The sequence below is a fragment of the Bombus pascuorum genome, chromosome 6, assembly GCF_905332965.1.
Source record: "Bombus pascuorum chromosome 6, iyBomPasc1.1, whole genome shotgun sequence".
Classification (NCBI taxonomy): domain Eukaryota; kingdom Metazoa; phylum Arthropoda; class Insecta; order Hymenoptera; family Apidae; genus Bombus; species Bombus pascuorum.
Genome location: NC_083493.1, coordinates 8,897,994 through 8,924,156, shown reverse-complemented (window position 1 = coordinate 8,924,156; position 26,163 = coordinate 8,897,994). Strand labels below are relative to the sequence as shown.

The 26,163-nt window shown below is 39.9% G+C and overlaps 1 protein-coding gene across 1 annotated transcript; it reads left to right on the top strand.

Moving 5' to 3' along the window:
* Positions 1-211: 211 nt before the first annotated feature.
* Positions 212-26,125, top strand: LOC132907663 (lachesin-like). The gene is made up of 9 exons (XM_060960968.1): positions 212-395; positions 14,840-14,930; positions 15,992-16,113; positions 20,100-20,285; positions 20,941-21,133; positions 22,858-22,986; positions 23,072-23,191; positions 23,861-24,031; positions 24,878-26,125. The coding sequence occupies exons 2-9, from the start codon at positions 14,852-14,854 to the stop codon at positions 25,249-25,251; spliced, it is 1,374 nt and encodes a 457-aa protein (XP_060816951.1). The 5' UTR covers positions 212-395; positions 14,840-14,851; the 3' UTR covers positions 25,252-26,125.
* The last annotated feature ends 38 nt before the right edge of the window (positions 26,126-26,163 follow it).

Sequence of the window (26,163 nt, the reverse complement as noted above, 5' to 3'; positions counted from 1 at the left end):
CCCCTTATAAAAAAATGTCTTATTTTTTGTAAAAGTTGGATTTGTTTTTGTGATACACATGGCGTTGAGTTAGATAAAAATAATTATATTAAGTAATAAAGTACAAAGTTGCAAAAGCTATGATTCGATGAGAGGTAAAGGACCGAGTAGAGAAGCAGCGATAGTCGATGTACGAGTGGACGCGCCGTGAGAAAGCCCATGAAAGGGAGATTGCGAGGGTGTTCAGCGCACAGTCGTGCACCGTCTGCCCGTTAGTACGGTACGCGCCACATCTTGACATTTGTGCTACGCTTGATTCGAGCATCATTTCGAGAAGAGCAACAGTTATGCCCTCAGATCATTGTGTCATTGGCTGACAACGTCCAATATTAAATTTCGTCACGCGTTTAAGCGCGGTGAGTAATGTGATTTTTCTTTTTAATTTTAAACCGTTTTTTCCTATTTATACGAAAAAGAAGTTTGATAGTTAAATGTTGGCGCATAGTATACAACTTTTTATGCAAACTATAAACTACGAATTGTTATAGGAGAAAGTGCAATTTTTATTAAAAAGACGTTATTTTATCGTAACAACCATGATAATATTACACACTTTTTAAATTTTATTTTTATAATATAGCTAGTAGCTTAATAAATTAGATGCTGTGAGAAGAAGCATATAGAAATCCAAATATGGCTTGATAATTTATATCGAATTCAAATCAATTAAATAATAGGTTGAAAAAAGCGCGAAGGAGGAAGAATTGAAATTTTATTTCTTATAATAATTTACGTCTTCTTATTAATTACCCGATAACTTCTTAAAGCTCTACAATGATATTTAATATCAGGAAACCCCAAGAACATATTATTTTCGCTAGGTAAAATTAATATACCGGTGGCGAGGGGTAATTAATATTTCTAGAAAGACGTACTAACTCCTACATTTACGGTAATTAACTAACATAAGAGTTGCTTTTAAGGGATTACGCGTAACGTGAAATTGCGCTCTTTTCCTATATCAAAAGAACTGCGTGGTTTATTCGAAGCTGGCTCACTTTTATACCTTCTTAAAAAATTACAAAAGTCATATACACGCGTGTCATCATACAGAATATCATTAATTAAAGATAAAAGAAAGATCTTAATTTCCAAGTATCTGTACCGTTGAATAATTACAAATCCCTTAAAGATAAGAGCGTATTTTATTAAATATACAACACGTATTTATTATCGCAAAAGTTTCGTTGAGCGAAGTTTTCCAATAAAATTAGCTGTCACAGAATATCGATCATACCTTATTCAACTAGTCAATCTTCTAATTATGCATGTTGAGTACCATGAGCATCATCATAGCTTTTACAGTTTTTACTCTTATCGTCCTCGCTGTATGTGTACGGTACTCGATTCTTTTTCCAATTATCTTCGCGCATGTCCCGCGAATGCTATTATACGCTTTGCCACAGTGATGAAGACTCGCCAAGCATAATGTACAATAACTGTACCGGCGAGCACTACGGTACTAAGTATTGCGGTTTAAGTTGCACGCCGATGCATGTGCTGTGATTCGAACTACACTCGCAAGCACCGAGTAGTTGTGCTAAATGGTTCGCAAACTAATGTTCAAAATTCGGGCAATGTCGCGATGATAGTGGAAGTGCGAGGCCGAGAATGTGGAAGGGGGATAGAATGAGAATAGGGAAATAGAAGGGACGATGATGGTATAGGGTGGAGAAGGATAGAGAGAGAAAGGAAGGGTGGCAGTAAGCGATGTCTACGAAGTCTTCCTTAGTTAAAAGTTTTCAAGATTGAATTAAATAAAACTGCTACGATGTTTCCGTTATCCTGTTTCTCTTCGCCCGCCTTTTTTATCGCTCTCTATCAAGTAGCGTTGTAATGGAACGACTTTCGAAATAATTAGCACAGGGAATTCGAAAATCTATGAAATTTAGGAATTGACATTAACGGTGCTAATGATCGTGTCGTATTTTGTTTTATCCATTCTTCCTCTTTTTACCACATTTTTCATTTAATTGCGAAGATTGGAACAGGATTGAGAAGAATTTGATATTTCTATGGAAACGGATAAATCCCTACCATTCGAATACCGTTATGTACCCTGTTGAACGCCTATTGGATTTTATATAGTTGTAACAGGAAATGGAAACAAGGTTCAGTTTATTTTTCTATGCATAGCAAATCTCATTTCCTTCGTTCGTATGTGTACGCGAAACAGATATCTTATTCCTATCCCTGCAATCAAAATAGAGGATTCCTAGATATTTCTCAATCGACATATGCAATACCATGAATGTAATTCTTTTGTTTTACACTAGTTGTACGTAGGGACAATTCGCAAACAAATTTTAAATATACTATGAACGAATCTTATAGATTTCGACTTTAACACTTTTTTGTATCGATTGCTAATTTTTCGTTTCTTAAAGGGTGAAAGTAGATGAAACGTAGTAGTTTAAATAGTTGATGTTTTAATGTGAGCTTCAGCTCACAACAGGTACCATTAACGTATTCTGATCCACGTCTATTCTTATTCTTTTTTCTAACCAGTCTTCTAGCCAGTAATAGCTTTTGTATGTAAACCGGTGTTGTTATACATTCTGTAAACTGAACTCATTTTATTAACATTTCACCGTTCGCTGTATCTTTGAACAAAAGAAAACGTCCAGAAGATATATTAAAAACTAGACATAGTCCAGGGAGATTGAATAAGAATGTGACTGCAGGGATATTGCATTTGCACAGGGGTGAGTAGATATTACACGGGTGAGCGGAAAATTTCTGACCATTAGAAAAAAGATCCAACAACAGTTATAAACAGGAAGAACGTAAAACGTATGACGTGAAAAGCTTTGAAAGCTGTTGTAAAAAGATAAACCGCTTTTTTACTTTTGTTTCCTATTTTCAAATCAGCTACGCTCATGGTTATTCTCCAATTAAAGGGAGCTTTAGTTTCATCGAGCTTCGCTACGATGTTTGTTCCGATTCGATCACGTTCATTGGTGTAAACATAAAGTCCTTCAAAAGTTCCGATTCGGGTACTCGATAAAAGAAATTCAAGAAACGAATATCGCAGGGATAAGCGAAACTGTAGCGAAGAAAGGATTTTGAAAAAGGAAATGACCGAAAAAAGAAGAAGGAAAAGAAGAAGAAGGAGAAGAGAAAATGGAACAAATCTCTACGATAATCCACGCTTAATCAACGAGGTTTTCCCCAGTGCACCGTAAAAATCGAACTGCCTTATTGCAATCCACTTCTAATTTCAACAGTGGCGCGCTTGTTTCTGCACCCTTTCATCGTGGCACACGTTGCATCGTGACGAGGGATGTTATATGGGGGAAGTGACGAAAGTGAACGACAGGAATAATGGACAGGTTTGGCTAGAGTGGCTTTCCGTTCGGTAGAGGCATTTGTTCCACCGACAGTAACTCGTGCCCGTAATAAACATGCCGTGCCAGTAGATTGACTGATGATACCGTTCTCCGTTAGATGTTATTGGTATGCCCCTATTACCTTTCACCATCGACTGCTATTCAATATATCGACGGATGTCGGTAATTATTATAGTCACACCTCTTCTTCTTCTTCTTCCCGCCCTTAGTCAGCTGTACAGATTTATCTTCGAGACACGTATACTTGCCCGTAGTTGTAAGCGTTGCTCGTCGAGTGGGCTTGGAGAGAAGATAAAAAAAGAAAAGATTGAAGTCAACGGAAGTAGAGGTTCAGCGAGGCAGCTGGTTCCATGGGTAAAGTGACGATAGTTGGCCGGAAGTTGAGACGCGAGAGCAACTAGTCGAATTCAATTTCGCTTCACGAAAGGGAAAGAAAATAGTAAAATTTCGCATTACAGAGTCGTATCGCGCCTGATTGAGTAAGAACGACAAGTACGTATAATTAAGTTCTAACCAACGAGAAATACAATTTTTCTTGATATCAAGCTTCCTATGTGGCGCGGGAAACTCGAGCGACTATGTTCTCGTACCGAAAAAAGCGGAGAAAATAAAAATACAAAGAACTGGGAAAGTGAAAGAGAAAAAGAAAAATCTCTACACGTTTGTGTTTTTTACGCTCAGCTCTGCCAATCGAATCATTTAGAGGTTATTTATCTAGAGATAGAAATCCGTGGCTGGCGATACGGATTTATATCGTGGCTGTTCGAAATTTTTTATTTAGCCGGAGAGAACGGTTGAATGCTTTGGCGGGGCTTCGCCGCTAGGCCAGAATAGAGTCGTCTCGCCCGGTATTCGAGGGAAAACACACAGAGAGAGAGAGAGAGAGAGAGAGAGAGAGAGAGAGAGAGAGAGAGAGAGAGAGAGAGAGAGAGAGAGAGAGGGAGAAGAGGAAAGCACTCGAATCTCGGAGAAAACGCAGTGCGGAAATTCCCTCGGGCACGATCGTCATTATCATAATTTTTTCTCAATGTCGCCTAACGAAGGTGACACTGAATGCGTAGAAGGCGTGCGTCGCGCATCCAGGCAAACAACAGACCAGGCGAAACAGGTGGGGATTCTTCGAGCGTACTGAAGGGGGTAAAAGGGGCACCTGGTGTATCTCTCTGTGCACGGCTCAGCCGCGGGGTGCAACTTAATGAGCTTCCTGTGTTGGTTCCGCTTGTAGCGCATAACTCGCGTCTCTCACTCTTTCGTTTTCGTCTTTCGCGTTTTCCACCATTGCTCCTTTATCTCTCGGGCTCGGTTCCGTGTCTGATCCTTTCGAAATCCGAGTGCTAAGTTGTTGTTTAGGATGCAGACGTTTATGATTGAAAGCAATTCGCGCGTAATGCTTATTAAAATACAATCAGCCCGTCCCATACTTCTTTGGAAGATAGTCTTTGTTTCTGCGAATTCGCCTAGCACCTTTTTATTAGAAATTTTTCATCAAAGGGTCTCTTACTCTCGCTCATTTCGCTTCCCTAGCAATTATCGGTGGATTCTGTCAGTATGACTCGTGGCTGTTTCGGCACTGCATTACGTTCGCGCGGAGCCGCTTCGCCAATAATTTGGTCGGCACTTGATATATTATTGTATTAGAATTCATAATGGCCTATTTCCACGGTTGATGTTCGCTAAAATCAATTTACCGCATTGTATGTATGAAAATTCGATCGATCGACTCTATGTGAATTGATGCCCGAATATTGCCAAGTTACCGCATGAAAATGTCTGAAATCATCGTATCTTCTATAAGTTTCTCTCTAACCGCAACCTGTTACGAATCCATCGAGTCTTATTACCACGGGGGATCGGTAGAGCGCATGACTAGAAGCATACTTGATGCTCAAATGTTAGATAAATCCCTAGGCTCCACTTATGGCAAGCAGGAAAACAAGGATTTTGCGGTCTTGCAAAGTGCTACGATGCGCTATGTGCCAAGTTTATCGCTTCTAAGCCTCTTTACGTATGTGCCTTTTTTCCTTGCTAATTTACTCTAAACCCTGTTTCGTTACTCTTCAGGAAGCTGACCTGATTCGCCGACTTGTATCTCTGATCGCTGTAATCTCTAGCAAATTTACATATAATTAAGGATAGTCGTAAACGACAGGGAATACATGCTGTTGCATGTTTTTATTTTAAACTGAAGCTAGTTTGGAATTCGATCGTAGAAATTGGAATTCTCTATCGTACGTGTCAATGACGCGACTGAATAAATTTCACATGTTTCAATAATTCACTCAATTCAGTCTGATATTAATATAACCTTGCTTAATTACTTGTTACCGAATTGATTTAGCTATTATTCTGGCATTGAAATGACGCGCGTAACAAATATCTGATGACGAAGAACAGCCAGTGTTAACCGCAAGAATTCTACTATCGATACAATTTTTGTCAAGTCATTTCTACACGTCGAATTAGCATGTTTCTACATAATGTACGACGTAACGTGCAGCGTCAGATAAATTGTTATTTAGTAAATATTATCTCCGCGCATTTTAATACGTCGTACAAATTGATCGAATCAATCCGATTGAATAATATCGAACGTTAAATAATTCATTTAATTGCAAACAGTACCGATTGTGCTTTCAGTTATTTAGATCTGGTCAGTATTATCTAGTTAGTTATGTTTTAAATTTATTTTTCTACGACGAATGCTATCTTGATTATCAAAATATAATTTTCCATCGATCTACAGAGAATACAAGATGCGGGTAAACATTTTCTTCCGTAAGCGATCCTTTGATACAATGACCGCAGGATTCTCCCCATGGAGATAACTTGGCTCCACGGAGAGTCGGAGAGTCGGAGGATCTTCGAACTCTCAGAGAATTTACAGCGCTATGCATGCACAGTAATCTAACCAGTGTCATAATTGAATCTATGAGAAACACAGTGCGAGTGAGATTAGAAGCTCTACGATGTTTCTGGTACATCTTGACCGGTTCGCGTGTTTACACATCGTCATTGTTCGACGCTCCCCTACGCAGCAGTTTGGAAACTGTTCCTTGATAAACATCAGGGATCAGTCAGAGAGCACTACGCGTACAAGTATTTCAGCGTGGAAAGAGGGAAGAACGCATACAACTGACACGAAACGCGTCCTGCGTATTGACATCTTCATCTCGAGTGATTAATGAACGCGTCAGACCTAACATTTGGCGCCATGACAAAATACGAAGCGAGGCTCCGACTTTCCAAGGCAAAACGTACCGGAACAAAACGGTGTACAGTATAGAACAAAAACTGATGTTAACGTTGGACTGTACTGCAGTTAGACCGTGAATAACAAACAGTATGAATATTTCGTGCTTAAAACGCATTTTCGCCACTGAGAGCTTATTTATTCACGAATTCATCAAGAAAGAATAAACATACAGACACAATGGATATTACGACCCTCGTTAGAAAACCGCAAATACACGACTGGTTTACCAACACGTGTCATTACATCAAGTGAGCGCCGTTCTCTCTTCTCTCGGCGAGATTGAAGCATCAATTCTTAAACTCTATTCATCCGATATTTTCCATGCTAGTTCGTGCATCCGAGCTATGGAGCTCAATGTCATGATGTTGGAAATTCCTGGTCGAAATTCCACGGACAGTCACGACCGCCGGAAGGAGAGATCGGCAGCGACGCATGGCAGCCAGACCTAGGGGCGGCTTATACGACTTTAAATCCCTGGCTCGTTCGTAATTCTATCAATCTTGTTTGACTTACTTTTCTATCGGCCTCGATCGGTGGATTCGCGTCTAGTGCATCGGCGAGACTCTTCCATATCGTTGCCGTCCAGTGGTCGTGTGCCTCATTTCCCTCGATTCAATTTACGGCATGACGGAAGTGCATAAGTGAATTTTCGTCCCCGTCTAGCCGGAGCTACTGTAATATTTTCGCGCCACGTTCCGCTGATATCCATGACAGTGGCATGGTATATGCAACCGGGTGGAATCGTTCGTGAAAGTCTCGGGGAGCGAGTATCGCGGGTACATACGCGGGTCTCGAACTATGGCCTGTCGTTGCTTCAGAAAGCCATAGGAAGCGAAGTCAAGGTGCAGCCAACTTTACAGACAGTTTAAACCACAATCCTTAAGTTCTGTCGTTCTACTCGAGGGAGAAGAGAAGAGACAGAGAATAGGATAGGAGAGGGTAACCCAGCAGTAGCAGCAGCAGCACAGAAAGCAGCACGCGGAGAAACTCGAATTCTCGTGCAAACCTAACTGCGGCTATTACTCTGGTGGCAGTCTCTGCTCATCGATAGTCAATTTGCCATTTCGTGGTACGTTACGTGTGCTTCTGCCGCGTTTCGTTGAACGATCCGCGGTGCTACGTGGATACCGTGGGAGCCAGTTCGAAGACGTTCGATCGATAAGCCCCGATATATACCTAGGCTACGTAAGACCTATTCGAAGATCCGATTTCACGCGGGGGGAAATCATTTTTCATTTCTTTCTTTCCCGTTCGATTTCGACGGACGTAGACGGGAAGAAGAAAATGATTAAGGAAAGATGCCTCCGCGGAAGGAAAACGATGGCAATTGAATGGTTTTCTGGAACGCGGATGCCACCGTTCGCGTACCCACAATCCCGCGATATCTCATCAAAAATGAAATATTACCGGTCTGGCTATTAGCAGGAGCGTGCGAACGCGTGCATGGTAACGAGGATGAAGATAAAATTGCTTTTGAGTATCCGTTCGGATCAACGGGTTGCCAGGAAAATTTAATAAAGCGAGAATTTTCTCTGTGCGAAAGTTAGGAAGGCCTGACTCTACGCGTTCCCTTTTTTTTTTTTTTAACGCTACCTGCTAGTGCTAATTATTACTTCTCGCGTGAGACGATGCACGCGTGCAAAATTTTAACGATTCACATCATCGCACCCTGTTTCGTTAACAAAGGAAGTTGATGGATCTCTCGGCCTCTATCGGAGCACGATTACGTTTGCCCAGAAATCCGACGAGAGTTTGAAGTATCGAAGTTCGCCGATGAAGGGTGCCTCTCCCGGTGTACCGCTGTGTGTCACCCTCCTCCGAGTCAGGTAAAAAAAATGTTATTTCTGGACACATGTGTTACGCAGTAGTGACTCGTGTTAGCACAGATTAAAGGGTATATAGGATTCGAGGACGTTCGAGGTCTTTCTTCTTTTCGGACGTGTGACGCTGCTTTCGTCGAACGACTTTACATCATCGAATCGAACTTTCCTGATTTCCATTGACCGTGCCGTTTAATGGCTTATAGAAACTTTCACGGTTATCCTCCGTCCTCCGCCCTCGTATACAAGGAATTTCAAACGTTCTCTTAAGTGACACCGAACTTTTATCGCGGATGAACTCGCGCTAATCGATAATAAAGTCGAGACTGGCTGACTTTTTCGAGAAAAGAATCCCAAGTATCCATATCGTTCGAATAGACTGATCGCTTGCTAAAACGCTTAGTAAACGTTCTATCGGAATTCCAATGCAAATTGGAATCCATATTTCGCGGCGATATCGATCGTTTCTGATCCAGTCGAATTCGATGGACGATTACTAGTGAATATACGCGAAGACAAAAGCGGCTGTCTCCGGCCGCCACGGTAGATTAAATATAAAGATCCCACGTGTACCTTTTATCGCGAACAATCAGGTTCCAAGTAACGTTAAACCAACGCGTATGTAAATACGTATCGAGTTCGGTCGAAACTCCGAAAAGTTGTTTGCATCCTCCGGCAACGGTCGGACTCTCATCGATAGTCAATCGCCATTTCCCTGTACCTTTTCGGTACATTAACGAGCACTGAGCGTTGAAGAGGGAGAAAGCCGGGAGCGTAGGGAAAATGGAGGGATAAAAGGAAGGAGAAAGGAAGCGAAAAGGCGAGCCTAGGAGATGGGAAGGAACACGTTCGAGAGGACTACACAGTTGCACTTTCCCAGATCACTGGGGAAGAGGGGAAAATGAATATGCTAGAGAACTTTTGTTGCTCGTATTCCGGGTACGGGGGCTTTTTAAGGAATAAAAATTTCCTCAATTAAGGATTATAGGTCGACTTAAAGAAGGCAAATCGTTAAGATCTTTTGTACACTTGGTTGCGATGGAGGGATGTAATCGATTTTCGTTTTTATCAGAAGGATCGGTTATGCACGTAACAACCGCTTCACCGTATTCTATGCAAATTTCATAATCATCCGAATGCTTGATTATAACGCACCTGCTTGGCCTTAAACAACAGCTTTCACATCGATCGAGCATTACATATATGGGTATGCCCAGATGGCGTTAAAATCGATCGAGATGCCTACTTAAGTCGTATTAGCCAAATGCCTGATTCACAGGATAGTCTGAGTGTGGTATTTAGCTGGAGCTCTAGCAAGTGTACCATGTAAACTGGCCTAATGGAGGCACGCTGCTGGTCGTGCAAAAGTGCAGGAATTATCTATCGGGAGTTGCTCGAATTGCGAGCCGAATTGAATTACGAGTTTGTAACACTTTGTGACGGGTTTTGCAGATACCCCTGGCTCTCCATCCTCCGCCCGACCTTTTGACCCTTGCTAATTCAACTACGGTTGTTCTCCAAGTAAAAGGCGACCGCAAAAATCGATCCTTCAGGAACCCGTACAAGGAGACACTGTTTTGTTTTTCTTCTTTTCTCCCGGTTTTCCACCGCGGAAAGATTCGTGGCACTTAGTTAGGACGGAGGTTGCTTGTTCTTGCTGGCAAAAACGAGAAACTCGACGAAGTAAATCCGGTGAGAAGATTAGCTGAATGCAAAGGAACCGGCGCTCGACGAACCTAAGGAGCTTCGGCCGACGGAATTCGATGAGAGTGCTCGAAAACTGTGTACGGTTTTTAACTGTACGGTAGAACGATACCTGAACGAACGAGAGAAAGAGCCCAGGGATAAGGGAAAGAGGAGAAAACGGGAAGAAAGTGGAAACTCGTAAGTAATAGCTCCGACAGCAAACCTGGTAAAATGAACGGATAGACGATGCCATGGAGCGACTCTTATTTCCTTTCGCGCTTCAGAAGTCAGGATAGCGAGGGAAAGAAAAGAAAAAAAAAAGACAGAGAAGAACAGCGAAAAGCCAGTAGAAGAGTAAGAGGAACGGGTATTAGACAAAGAGGTGAAAAGAAACGAAAGAAAAGACGAGTCGTGGCCGCTGCTGTGTGTGGAAGAACCGAAGTTACCTTTCTCTTCCCTTTCCCTCGTCTTACTTTCTTTTTGCCTACACATCTTGGTACTCTCTTACCGAGGCGTTCTTCTTGTACTGCTGTGGGTGTCGGTTAAACTCTAACGTTTAAGACCTCCCAAACAGACTTCGAAGCTTTCCGGACGCACTTTACGTTCAGGGAACTCCCAGTCGTTCTCATGCGTGAGACATTTTTTACCGTATCTAGCGGACGTTGTCCAGTTTAAATACCATTCGAAATTAATGAAGACGAAATTAATCAAACTCTTCTAGAAACTCCTTTCGCTCTAGTTTTCGTACTACGTATGAAAGGGCCAGAACGAATTTTGAACAAACGTTGTTCTCTATGTTCAAAGATATTTTGAATGCAATGAAGCGCGTACGTGTATCGTTTGGTGTATTAAACTCTTCTGGTGTGCTTGTATCTGTTGGAAAATACATTAAGGTATTGATATACGGCTAGTAATTGTGCATGGAGAAATTTTCCGTGATATTCAGACGAAGAAAGAGAGAGCGAGAGGAAGAGAAAGACTGAGGGGTGGGAGGGAGGGAGGGAGAGAGAGATGGACTTTATATGGAGAATCAAAGACGCTTTTGGTTAGCCAAACCACGTCCAGTTTCCTTCGAGTCAAAAGTGACCAACAGAACAGCTTATTGGACCTCTCAGAGAGGCACTCGTTGCCTGTTATTCATTCTCTCGGTAATACAGCATGCAATTCTCGTGCGCGCGTTTATAATACTCTGTGCATACACTTTGGATAGATGTGCAAATGTATGCTCTGCGCGGAAATTGGTGTTTCGATGTTTAATTTGCTATGGTACAGCTAATGACGGACATTCAAAAGATCGCGTGATACTGTTTTGCATTTAATTATATTCACGTTCCAGATAAATAGCAACGTTCAAAACACCTAGATTCCATATTCTCGACTGCGATACCAGCTCGAGATACTCAGAAATCCTCTATCAAATAATCGAAACAATTGTCCAGTCTGATTATAATAAAAATCGAGTCGGTTTGTACAATGTTGTACGCGTTCGCATAAAAGCAACGATGAAAAGATTTATGCAAACTAATTAAAAAGAGAGACAGAATAATATTTACACAAGCGTAGAAGTTTGAAGTTTACCCAGACTACACTGCGATTACATTCGTATTTATTAACCGTTCGACCATCGTAATTTTCAGTTCGATTAATTGCTCAGTTTTGTAGCTTTGAAATTCTTCCCGTCTTTCGCTTTCTTCCATTGGAAACCGCGAGACGATCGCTAATTGCGCTTAGTACCTCACAGAACCATCCTTCTTCGCAACGATTCGCCTTCTCGGAATCAACACGCGACAATGTAATCGCTAAAAGCTTTTTTCTCCTGTCATGGTTACGATGTTGTCCCCATGTAAATATTGTAAAAACAACGAAAAAGAGGTAACAAAAAGCGGTCGCCGGCTGATGGCCACCACTCGACTGCCTCGTATATCCGCCTAAAAAGCAGCAGTCCAGTGAAACGCGATGCACTTTCGCAGGACTGTTTAACGGGAATATGTATGCATGTCGGCCGTCGTGGTTCACAGCGTCGGCGCTGCCGTAATTTTCGTCGGTCCGAGTTACGTACGAGGAAAAGCGCGGGCGAATTTTTAGAGGTTTAACTTCGTACTTTCTAGCTCGCGCACATTCGTTTGCTTCTCTCCATGATTTCGTCAAATATACGCGTGCCGCTGCATTTGACATTGACGCACCCGCTCCTTGACCCCATCTGTCCTATGTTTCTGATATGTATGAAAAAATTGCTTTTAATGTTTCAGATAATATTAACACCCTCGATGTGTGGAATTTTTTGAGGATCAGTATCTTACTCTGCTACGCTAAATACGAAACGCGTAATTCCATAAATAACAAACCGAATTTTAGAGTTAATAATAAAATAGCAATTTCTCACCTATCCATATATAATAAAAACCAACGTGCGCTATCATTGGTAGATAAAGCTTGAAATAAAACATTCGCAAAAACGGCGCGGTACCAGGCGTGTTAAAGTCTGCGATAATATCCATCTTGGGGGTGTTAATAACACTCGCTCTATAAACGATCAATTATACATTCATGTAGGTACCTATATCACAATGCTAGCCACTTAGCGAACTTTTTATCCTCTCTATATAACTTCCGGATATGTAGTCCAGTAGCCTTTCTTTCCGGACAACTGGATCGGTCATCGAACCTTGAAAGATATTAAACGCGTATCGTACTTTCCCGGTGGTCTCCATCCCTCCCAAACTCACCCTTTGTCTGTCTTTGTCTCTTGAAATTGTCGGTTAAAAGAGGGGATAGGGGGATGGTTATTTAAGTTAAATACCGCAGTCGCGGCGTAATTTTCGGCGATGCAAAGAGAACGTGGCCCGAAGTCATAAAGGCCAGGCTTCGGCACGAGCGAAATTTTCATTTGACCGGCCTCTAGTCGCGCGAGTGTGCGTATTTCGCGCGGGTCTCGCTTCGCCTCGGCTCGTAGTGGGGTCGCGGAGGATACTCGGCGAAGGGTAGCGGCTGAAAAGGGAAGAGCAGAGGCGGCAGTCACCCACTATTCGAGTATTATTGCGGTGCTGGCTGCAGGAGGGTGAGGATGGGATATATCAACGGTTGGCGTTTATGTGGCGACCAACTGTCGAGTTAATATTCACGCGATTCAGCTTGACCCCGTGCCACCCCGTCAAACCCGCGCCCATGAACGGCCATGCGAAATTCTTCACTTCGCCTTAGCGACCAAAGCATTATGCGTCTTTCCTTCACTGGCTCTTTTCCGACCGATTGCCGTATATTGGTATATTGTATGTTTCTGTATGCTCTCTCACGAGGGACCAGGAAGTTATGGTAATCGCGGTAGACTATGGCCGAGTCAGAGAATTCGATAGATTCTCGTAATAAGCTATTGTGTTTGTTGACCGAATCAGTTGATATAGTTAAATCGGGCGTAATTCTGAAGTACTATGTCTCTATTTATATTTATGTTTTATGTTTATTATTATTTATATTTATTTAGGTAAATGCCATTAATGACGAATACAAACTGTATTTAAATCCAGCAGAGCTCCTATCCGAGCTAATGGGGAAACAAAACTGTTCGAATAATGGAATTTTCGAATCATAGAATAAAATCACTTTTCTCATATGAAATTTATTCAAATAAAGATTGAGATTAATCGATAATTTCTTTAAATACTGATACATTCCATATCTTTTTCGGCTACTAAGTCACATAATCATTTCAACGTAAGTAAACGTATAGAGCCATAATTTTTTTGTACTTCGAATCATCCGAGCGCTTTTTCGAATATCGCGGATGCTTCGGCTTGAAAAATACCGTTTCCACTTGTGTAAAATCGTCGTTATTATTATCCTTATTTCAACGAAACCATTTTGTTACATCGGTGAATGTAAGGTTGTTCTACTGTTGTCAACGTCAGAGGAATGTACGAGCTTTGGATGATTCTCAATATCATGTTTTTGATTTATAATTCCTGCGATTTTGGCTTTCCCAACATCATGTATTTTTGCTAATTCTGTTGCATTTATACCATCTTAAAGTTTTTTAATTATGTCGTATTTTATTTCGCTCATTAACGCTCGTTATTTAGCGCTCATTAAACGCTAAAAGGAAAGAATACCTGAATACTGATACAATAAAATATGTATATATTTGAAATGGAAAAGAACATCCGTTACTGAGAAACATTATGTTCGGTTAATAGAATCTACTGTAGTCTAAAAATCATGTAAAATTAGGTAACCTAAATTAAATTCATATCAAATTCCATTATAATTGTTTATGAACCGATCGATGGTTCGTATTTCAATCAGATCATTTCTTAACCAGAAATTTCTATAATTAAAAATCGATCAAAACAAGTTAATTCTAATTAGTTTAATTTTAATCTTTGCAAATGTAAATATGATATAATTTATATTCAACGAAAATGATACGTATTAAACGATAGTATTAAAACGTATTAAACAATGGGATATTTATAAATAAAGAACTCGTCATATTTTCAAGAGACTGGGATCTGAATAACGAGTTAATTCGCTCCCCCTTTCTCGGTTAATAGGTTCATTAAAACTTTTTGGCGTTCTTGTACTTTTTATATCACCAAAAACAGGATAGAAGAAGATTTTTACGTTCGTAAGATAAATATACTAATTCTGAAAGATTGCCTTTCGTCCAAAAAACTAATAAATCATTTTTGTTGCAGTACGTATGGCGTATGGCCTTGCTCTATGGTATGGCATCGCGGGACATTGTTCTCTGCTTCTTCCTTGCTGCCTTCCTGTATTCGAGTTTCGGTAAGAATCAAATGAGATATTCTCTCTCTCCTTAGAATCAGAAGTAGCACTCTTCACCCAATCGTAGCGGCGAGAAGAGGCGTAGAAGAACAAGTTTGAATTGGTCGGAACACGGGGCGCAAAAGTTACAAGTTTTTTAATCCGTACAAAATGATACGAACGAATCCCTTGTATCGTAATAGCATCGTGCCGTAGCTACTTTTCCTTCTCTCCGTGTTTCTTTGCTCCACTTTTCGGTAAGAATCAAATAAAATGCTCCTAAAAGCACTATCGGAAGTCTCCAGAGCTTCCGTAAAAGCATTCCCGTTCGCAAGGTGAACGCGAAGCAGAAATTACAAGAGCGAAGCTCGGCTAAACGTTACTCCGTCCTCTAGTTTCTCCCGAAATATTCGTTTAATATCTAATTTCTCATTTCATCGTCCGGTAACGCGTGACAAAGGCATAACGCTCTCTTCAAATTCATCTTTCCCGCGCGTCTCACCGCAGGGAACGTTTATTATTTAATAAGGTGTCAGAGGCTGCGACGCTCTGATATAATTTACTCTGATATAGTTAATAAACATTTCTCTACGCGACACCCTGGTCTTCCTTGCCTTTTTTTCTTTCGTTTCTTCCATTTCTCGCCGATGCGATGTTCAGACGACACGCGTCACACGCGTACCTCTACGGACAAAAAGCTCATTGAACGAAGAAGAAAAACTAAATCTGAATAGCTCAGTGGAAAAAGAATTATTGCCCCATAACTTTGCCTCGTACACTCTCGCTATGAATCTATAGAGGAGCGATATGCATGACGAGCTAGATTAAGCTGGTCGTGTTAAGAGAGATGTAAAAGATTAAAGAAATCAATATCGAGCCCGGCAGAATATATGGAGAAAGGCAAACGTCCAATGAAATTGTAGAATTCGTAACTGTCATCCGAACGCTACGATGTATTCTCCCGTTGAAGCACATTGTTTTCGTTCGAGGAGCGTAACGCTTAAAATTAATTAGATGTAACGTTGCTGGATCATTAATCCCACGATCGTTAATTATACCCGGTATAATTCCCCTTGGCCTAGGTCAAGCGATGCCAAAGTCCGAGATCCAGCCAGAATTTCTAGCACTTCTGGAGAACCATACGGTCATTCAAGGTCGTGACGTCTCCTTCACCTGCGTCGTTAATCATCTTCAATCTTATAAGGTAATTGCATTCACGTGTCGGTGTAATTAGTAAGTCGATTAGTAGCAACGCTTCGAAATCGTAAGTAATGACTTAAATCGTATTTCCGTAAATGTTTGGCCACGACTTGAAACGCGATCGTGTCGAATCGAACAATGTAGTTATCGTTGCGTAACCAAGCTGGTTAACAGAGTATAATATTTGCAAACGTTCCCTGATATTTCTACGTTATACATGATTGTACTTAAAAGAAATCAATGGGGCATATGTAAGTGGTGAAATACAGTTGAAATAGACACGTATGATGTCGATTATGGTAAAGCACGTAGGTTTGCACTTTCGTCAGTCCACATCCAGACTTCTGTCCAGAGCCCCACGCGGGACAGACCTGCCGAGTAATTCACTTTCGAGAAGAAGTCCAAGTTTGATTGCGCGCTCGAATCGACAATCGCTTCTATCGCGAGATGAAACGCTCTTGGCGGGTGTTCAGAGGATTTCGTTCTGTCGGATTCGAGGGATGGAAAAGGACACAAGAGAGTGGAGGAAAAGAAAAAGGAGAAGCAGAGAAAGAAGAAGAAGAAAAAGAAGTAGAAGAAGTGGAAGCATAGGGAATTCGAATGTTACAGCGAGCAGGCGAGTATCCGGAGAAAAGAAAGGAAGCTCGAAAGAAGAGACATAAATCAGAGTCGCTAATATACCGTACAACGTGAATGGGTCTGATTTCTACCAGTCCAAGAGCACCGTATCCTTTCCCTTTCTCTTCCCTTCGCAGTATTTGCTTCTGTTTTAAAAGTGCAATAACTCTATATGAGATTTTTTGTAGGGAAAGCGAAATATCGTGATGCAAAACAATTTATCGTGTCGAATATCAAAAATGGAAAAAACATGTTTGAAGAGGCCATAACGAAAACAACCCTTGGCGAATTTTGTTGATTTTTTAGATAAATTCTAGTAGTCAGACTCGCAACATGATGAAACCGATATCGTTGAAAACGATCTGTGCTCTGATTTATTGCGGAATGAAAATTGACCGGTTTTACAGAAATAAATTTTTTTTTGAACTGTTTCTCACCAAGCGAGCGGATCTATTTCTTCTGTTCTTGTTAATAACACTTTTATTTCAATTTAATTTCCAACTTCATAATTTGACCAGATACAATTTTTTCGGTAAAACATTAAAGAAAACAGTCACGATGGTTATACGTAACATGATGAATATTCTGTTAAAATAAAATGGAAATCCATTAAACAAAAAATAAACATGCTACGGTATATCTTTTTCTATGCTGAAAAAAGAATAAAAATCGATAAAGATAATTTTGATTACGAAAGCTTCTATTTCACAGATTCTGTGTATACCATAATATTTGACAGCGTGTCACAAACGTATCGAGATCAAGATTTGTTCAAATTCAGCAGAGGAACGATGCGTCAAAAGTAATTACTCTAAACGATCGGGGCATCGATCGGCATACGTTTTAGAGTACCATCGAAAACGCGAGATGTATTCGACGATTCAATGTCATTCTAAACGCGTGAGATATAACAGATGCCATACGCGTAAAGCCACCATTCGATCGCTTATTGTTTGCGTAGAGAGAAAAAAAATTTTTTCCCGCCAACACGTAGAATTATTCTGTCGGGCAGAACGGTCCATCAGCGTTATTTATGCACACCTTAAATTCCATTGGCGCTCGATCAAAACGCCGCTTTTGTTCTACCGATTTAAAATCCCTTTCACCCGTTCAATAGAACCGTCGTTTGAAATACGACAGATCGAGCACGCAGGACGTATGTTCGTACAAACGGGACCAAACGGGGAAGTACGATCACCGATCGGAATTTGAATCCTGGAATCCAATAACAGTGTTCATTCACTCGCGTCAGGATACTCTAGTAAATAATTACGCTTCATTGGGGAGTGGGAGAGGGTGGTGAACGTACAAACGAAATTTCAAACTCATACAACGAGCAGATCGCGATTGATGCTCGTTTAGTTGGCGAAATTCGTCTAACGTTACCCCATCGTTTCATTTTCCTTTTTTCCTTCACGAGACAACCGCAGAATACGTTCCTTTAATTTCGACATTGTTCGTTTCCAGGGAGCAACAAATGGAAAATAAGAGTTGAATTACGCCGTAATACGACTCTTTTTTCTCCAGTTCCTTTCTTATTGCGGTATAATATTTACGTTCCGAGTCTTAACGGGCGCATTTATGTCGGAATTCATGAATGCAGAAGGAAATCGGAGAGAACATTTTACGTTCGCGCAGGGAGAAACTTGTTCTCATATATCGCTTGAAATATATAATTCGCGTGCGTGTAAATAATATTCTTTTATCTTAACGTAACAGTTTGCGAAAGGTAAATTATCTGCATTTTTTTCCTACCGTAATTTCCCCCCTTTTTCATGTTTATTTTTTTGTTCACGTGTGACTATAACAGGGACAACACCAACAGAAAAAAGGTATGTTAAACAGAATTCTATCCATTCGTATTCCGTATTTCCTGCCTTCGACCCACTGGAACACTCGTCCAACGAGGAACGTTCCTTTCGAAATTTATTATTCATACCTCGTAAACGAGTGCAAGGTCCGAAAGAAAGGCAAAGAAAAGAGCGTAATAAGAAGAATACCTTGAAACGAAGAATGCCTTGGCCGCTCTAACCGGGTAGGTTTAACTGCCTAATCAAGAAAGTAACCAAGGTAATACCTAGGAACGTTCAATAGACAGTAAAGCGGCAGCATTTACAACTCCAGTAATCAGTCTTGGTACATTCGAGCGAGGAACGCATTATTCTTATTGCAGGGTTCGCCCACGTGAACCTTATTGAACCGGAGAATATATTACAAGCGGGAATGTACATATATATATATATATATATATATATATATATATATATATATATATATATATACACATATATATACAGGGTGCGCCGTTAGAATTCGGACAGAATTCAATTTGTAGTTCCCACCATATTAGAATTCAGATGTTTGTGCTGATTGACTCTGAAGTTAGTTAAATATGTCAATAAGTCTTCTATAACCTCAAAATGACAGAACTCGTTAAGCAAAACCCGGAATACGATAGAAGAGCGGCGATTATAGAAAGTCTTCGCGCCGGGAGAACGCCGGTCGAAATTATAAAATTCTTTAGCTACCCAAGATCGACGGTAATTTAATTTTGTTGTGGGCAAAACCAAATTTCCAGCAAGTGTTCACGTTTTGAGCGTTGTCTCAAGTGAGGGCGACGTCATGCCTCCGCACTTCTTCCAAAAAGGCGAAAGAATCACAAAGGAGGTTTATTTGGAGGTCCTGAAGACAGTAATAAAGCCGTGGATGGAAATTACGGCTTCTGGAAGGCCGTATTTATTTCAACAAGATGGCGCACCTGCTCACACAAGTCATCTTGTTCAAAATTGGCTCTCTGACAATGTGGACATGTTTTGGTCGAAAGATTTCTGGCCTCCTAACAGTCCCGACCTAAACCCATTGGACTATTACGTGTGGGGCGTTATCGAGAGACAAACTAATAAATGCAGGCACCCCAACGTCAACTCCCTACGAGCTGCTATCGAGTCAGAATTCGCGACAATTAAACGCGACCAGTTGAAGTCAGCGTGCTCGCGCTTTAGAGCAAGAATAGAGCAGGTCATAGAGGCAGAGGGTGGTTACATAGAATAAAAGTTCTCAGCAAGGACCCTTTAAATGAGATATAACAACATTTTCATGTGTTTTTGTGTATTGACTTAAATAAACAACTTTCTGCACAAAACTTCTTTTGTCCGGATTCTAACGGCGCACCCTGTATATACATATACATATGCACGCCATTCGTTATTTACTGACTAGGCAGACCAAGATACATCATTCATAACAAACTAATTCTAAAACGACGGTATTATAAGGGGGTGAGCAGTGTAAGTAATGCGGACAGCGAGTTGCGGTTTATAATCGGTTGCTGAAACTGCGAGAACATTCATGCTCCGTGATTGTATTATGCAGGTCGCTTGGATGAAGTCCGACTCGAAAGCTATCCTGGCCATTCATACGCACATGGTCGCTCAAAACCCACGGTTGTCTGTCACTCACAATGGACATAACACGTGGAAACTGCACGTGACCAACGTCCAACCGAACGACTCTGGCACGTACATGTGTCAAGTTAATACAGATCCTATGAGGAGTCAGGTTAGTACGTACGTTCATCTTCGTACGTTCATCTGATTATTATTAAACCGGCGTACTTGGTTCCATATTTTGGTTCTACCTAAAAGTAGATATATGTATCTATATACATGATATATTACAAATAATTATTATTTTTCTATGTTGCTTTTATTAAATTGTCTCGATATCGTATATACGATACAATACGGATGAAGGGAGACGAGTTAATAGATAACGTTTGTTGCATTACCGTCGATTGCAGCTAACACGGTTGACACGTTGAAAATATTACTATCGAAGGGATAGCCGTTGATAAAATCGATAAAATTGAATATAAAATTTCGTCGCGAAAGGGCGAACGAAAACACGCGAAATAAAACGAAGCACATATAAAATATGAGACGATTCGTTTCATTGTGTTTTTCAGTGTTATCGTTACGATTGGTCAACTGGTATATATCGTATATATTTTTTCCGATGATAAACCTAGATTAAAGGGAAGTCTCAATGTTGGAACAGCCGTATTTGTTGAGGTTTGAATCCGCGAGTTAAGCTTGATTTAAATGTTTCGGGGGAGAAACGGAGAAGAGTAGGTTGGGACAGTATGGGTCAGACTTTACTTCTCCACATGCGGACAAATGGTGGTATACGATAGTCTGTAACGATCTTTGCGTAGATTGGTCACATGAAGGTAGTGATACCGCCCGATATCATGGATTTGGACGATTCGGCCGATCTCCTAACGGCGAAAGAGAACAGTGATCTGCGACTGCGGTGTCGCGCCACAGGAACACCGAAACCTGTGGTCACCTGGCGACGAGAAGATGGACGAAATATTACTCTTCGAACGGAGCATGGTGTTCAACGAGGTAACATTTTCCAGAATTATTATGATTTCTGATAGTTTATACCGACGATATTACCAATTTGAATGATCTTGATCAATCAGTGATTCAAGCAAGCTTTAGGTCCGACATCACTGATGATTTTTATCTTTAATCGCGTAGATTATTAAAAACTTGGATTTTTCATTGAAAACGGATGAATATTTGATATTATAGATATACATTTTTAGAAGAAGATACTTTTGCATATTTCTATTATTCTAGCTGCGATTAAAAAACTTCTTACGTTGTATTAAAATAATTTCGAATTGAAATGTTCTATAATGCCGGAAATTTATTTAAACTTTACTGTTTGCAAAACCGACAGCAGAATAAAAGAAGTTCTTAATAAACCTGTTAAAAGTGAACAATACTATTTGTTATTTCCTTTATAAATCGTGAATATTAGGAAACACGGCAAACTTTTCAACAATAACGGAGTCATGATCGTTTTAAAGAGAATCAATATGTATTTTTATTATTAAACAGTTAAGAGCGTCTGATTTGCATGAATTAAATCTTGTTCCTGGAGCTTATAAAAAAGATGCATACATGAATAAGTACATAAGTATAATGTGCCTCTAGTATTTCAATGCAGTTCCGTTCCGCGCAACGAGATATTCGTTGAACGTATCAACGTGAAAGCGCGATCCTGTCTGGTCCATCGCGTTCCGCAGAAAATCAACCAGCCGATTAGCCTTTCTAACAGTGAGTGATGGATGTTGACTTTACATATATTTCCTCTTCGCCGACCCCATCGATTCGCATACCCGATTGCAATATTCGCTGTGTACATTGCGCCGCAAAAGTGTCTACCACTCAGAATCTATATCGTGCCGGCGTTTCGACGATCTTTCCGTAAAACGCATCGTAGGGGAGTATTCTCGTTGTTTCGGCTTCCTTAATGCGCTCAATTCGGATCCACCGTCGTTCCCCATACGTTACGTTCCCCGGAAACCGCAATAAAAATGTTATACGGAATATTAAAACGGGATATGATTCGTATACAACAGGTACATAATATAACCTGTTGGGAAATTTTCAAAAGGACAAAATATAATAGTCTATAAACGAAATACTTTGAAGTTATTAAGAAAGAATGGAATTAACTTCATAATGAGAGTAATTTAGCGAAAGAGTAATATTCATCCTTATATTGTATATATATCATAGAAAGACGTTATGCCTGTAGGAACATGTAAAGAATCTTATTTATATGTCGATTTGTTTATCATAGCTAACGTTACAAATAGACATTTAAATATAACATAAAAAAATTTGATGATGCAAAAATACACATAATACGTAGAAAAGCATAAAATATCCATAATATAGTTTTTTTATAATATTAAAGAAATAAAACAAATTTCTTAAATTCTATTTCTTGAATCGTATTCACAAGAATATGAATTGCCGTAAACAGTCAAATAATGTTCAGAAAATTGCATCCAATCCATTTCGACATAAAGTAGAAACATGAAAATTACATGTGAAGTACAATATCTTTCAAATATCCTTCTAGGCTTCTAAGGATTTAGAATAGAAATATCAATAGGATTCCTGAAGGAGACTTTACAATCGTCGGAATAGGGTAAAATTACCGTCCAAACGACGGTAGTAAAATAGAATAGGAATATCGATATAACATATATGTGTCTAGAGAGTCTGACCCGACGTTTCATATGACCCGTTGATAATGCTTGACGCAGTAAAGTCGTACGAAGGGGAGCAACTTCATCTGACGGGCATTCTGCGGCAGGAGATGGGCTCTTACCTTTGCATCGCCTCGAACGGCGTGCCGCCAACGGTCAGCAAACGATATTACGTGAACGTACGATGTAAGTGAAGTGGCGGGCCTGTTAAATTGGCGGGCACCTCGACGAAGAAACTTTCAGTGATTAATTATAGTTTTCTCCGATGCAGTTAAACCGCTGATTAAAGTCTCGAACCAATTAGTAGCGGCACCTGTTAACAGTGACGTCGTTCTTCATTGCTACGTCGAGTCCTGGCCGAAAGCACTGAATACATGGTATAGGGAGGATGGTGAGCATTATAATATTGAATCTCACGTGTTATTTCTCAACATCGTTCTCAGTGTGACCATTATCGCGCGTCTTGTTATGTGAATTCTATCGTCTATCCTCCAATCAATATTAATGGTTATGTAGGTTGGTTCGTATTATCTATTCAGACTCAGAGCAGTAACAACATGGTTCCATTCAGACAAATATATATATACACAATATACTGGCTTTTTCAGATATGTTACGCTGACCATCATTCTCAGCAAATTCAAATAGCTCAGATTCGATCGATTCAAGATAAACCAGAACTACAGTCGGGTACTAGAGAGCCGGGATTCAGAAGTTTTAGTTAGACACGCTTTAAGTTATTCATGTTTGAACTTTGGAAATCAGGAGTGAAAATTAGTATGTGCTTCAAGTTTTCTTCTCCTTTTTCTCTTCTTTCTTTCTATTTCTACCTTTTTTTCGTTGTTTGATAATTTTATCATCGTTTAACAAAAAATCTTTCAATAATAAACGTGAAAACATTGTCAAACGATAGTTACTATAAGAAAAGATATTGCTCTTATATCTATCAGACATAGACTGATAATATAAACACTAAAGATATTGATCCGAATGGGATCGTTACCGTTTTGTGTTTGAACGGATAATATTAAACCAATCTTACGACGGACGATTGTTATAGGTATGAAATTACTGTCGGACGAGAAACATGATCTAACGGAGATTCCGTTGAACGATTATGCGTATCAGTTGAACTTGACCATCAGAAGACTGAATAGAGACGACTTCGGTAGTTACAGCTGCTCGGCGGAAAATTTGCTTGGCAAGGCCGAAGGAACGATAAGACTACAAGGTAATCTTTTCACATCCGATTACTATATCGCTTCACACATACAGTCAGTTATCAAATGTTTTCAAAGTATACGCACTTCCTAGATTTGAAATATTTTTATGAAAATACAATAGTTCGAACAATCTTTTCGAAATTTTGTATTAATTCTACATATACACATATTTAGCGCCAGAGGATTCTTCTTCGTTTAAAATAATAGCAAATAATTTTCATCAGATAAAGATCTTTTCCACGATTGTTTCGGAGGTATAAGAAAAACATATTTAATAGAATCGAACGATACATTGGTAGCTACATCTAGCATTAAAAAAATAATACTATTTATTTAACTTATTAAGAAGAAGAAATATATATAGTTAGCTTTGCGCCGTTCACGCTTGAAAAACTTTACCGCGGCTTTCTCTGACACGTACCCACGGAAAGCAATTATATTCGTTGATATATGTTCCTCATATATAAACCGATATCGGTTCGCCTCCATGTGCTAAAGTAAGGGAGTTGTAAAGGCAAAAGCTTGCAGAAGCTTAAAGATTTTAAAAGATCATAACCGTATATTCTTCAAAGTATTCTTCGTTTATATGATCGGAATGTGATCGAAAATTTAATTTCTCCCGTTAGGAGATCGATGTAAACGCGTTGTTTTTTTTTTTTTTTTTATTTTTTTCGGTAACTCGTTCAATCAGACACATACAAAACATATTTGATGGAAATGTGCGGACGCGATACCTAAATTATTATATTTTCTTTTCACTTTATTTTCGTTGCTCTTTCATAAATAAATATACTGTTTCGTAAATCGAATTCTGTACATCGTTGACAAATGATATGAAAATAAAATGGTTACAGAGTTGCATTTGACGCGGACCACGTCGATACCTATTCGCCACAACACTGACTTCTTAGACAAGTACGGCTCGAAGAAGCAAATGGATAGAACAGGGAACCATGGATTTGGACGGGAAGGTGGTTCATTGTCGAAAAATGGAAATATGGGTCACACAAAGCCAATGCTAAGGAGAAACAGTTCGAACACGTTGACGGATGTCACAATGAAAAAATCGAAAGTTTCATCATATCCGGCACCTGCACCTGCGCCAGCGCATTCTACACCGACTCAACTGAGCGTTCAGAATAGCGTCACATCGCTGCGACAACACTCGCGATTAAACTGCGTAGGATTAATGTTCGCTTTCCTAGCGATAGTGATCTGTAACTCGTAAACAATCGGCTGTTTCGTATGTACGGAAGAGTACAAATCACCTTTCACGGGGATTAAACGAGAACAGGGATTAAAGAAAAGGAGCTAAAAGAAAAAAAAAGGAGGGAAAGGCAGGAAGAAAAAATGTCTTTGAAAACAAGAGTCCATTTTATCCTAACTAACGTTCGTTATGTTTTACGTTAAATATTCATATTTTCGATTCATAGACAATGTTTTTTATATTATTTTTTATCTCCAATGCGAGAAATGGTCAGCGACGCTTCTATCGTGTAGAAAAGTACACGCACAACCTTTAGGATTATAGATGTCATCGTTCACACATGTGTGATTATGTCAAATGCATCAATATACATCGTTTTGTGGTGAAAAAAAAATAACGAACGGTTTTTTATGACAATAACTGTAGTTGTATACGGTAAATCGGTAGAACAATCATCCATCACCGATAAAACGCTCGCGGACTGTGTCGTTGCCAGATACACGTGTAGAAAGCGTGTATGTGAATTTACCGAATCGATGGATGTTCATTTTTAGACCAATCTCTCGTGTCACACTGCCGAACACAGATATGATGTACAGTTATTTTCGAATATACGTTCGAACGCGAACGTAGATGTTAATTGTTTATACATATTTTGTGCGTGTGCATGTTGGGGGAACCGTTATTCGCCGCTTTCCACAAATTTTATTTCGAAAAATCGGTTGCTCAGGCATGAATGTGATCGAACGAACGGAACGAGATCTACTTTTGCACACCTGATCATCGGTTCATGAACGTTCTCATTAGTAACAAATGAATGTATTGTTTATCGATGTTAACGTCTGAGTTGTGTATCTGTGTATGTATGTACGACAATAAACGTTGTTTTTACCAATGACTTTTTTCATTATCCCTTTCAGTGATTCTTTCAAA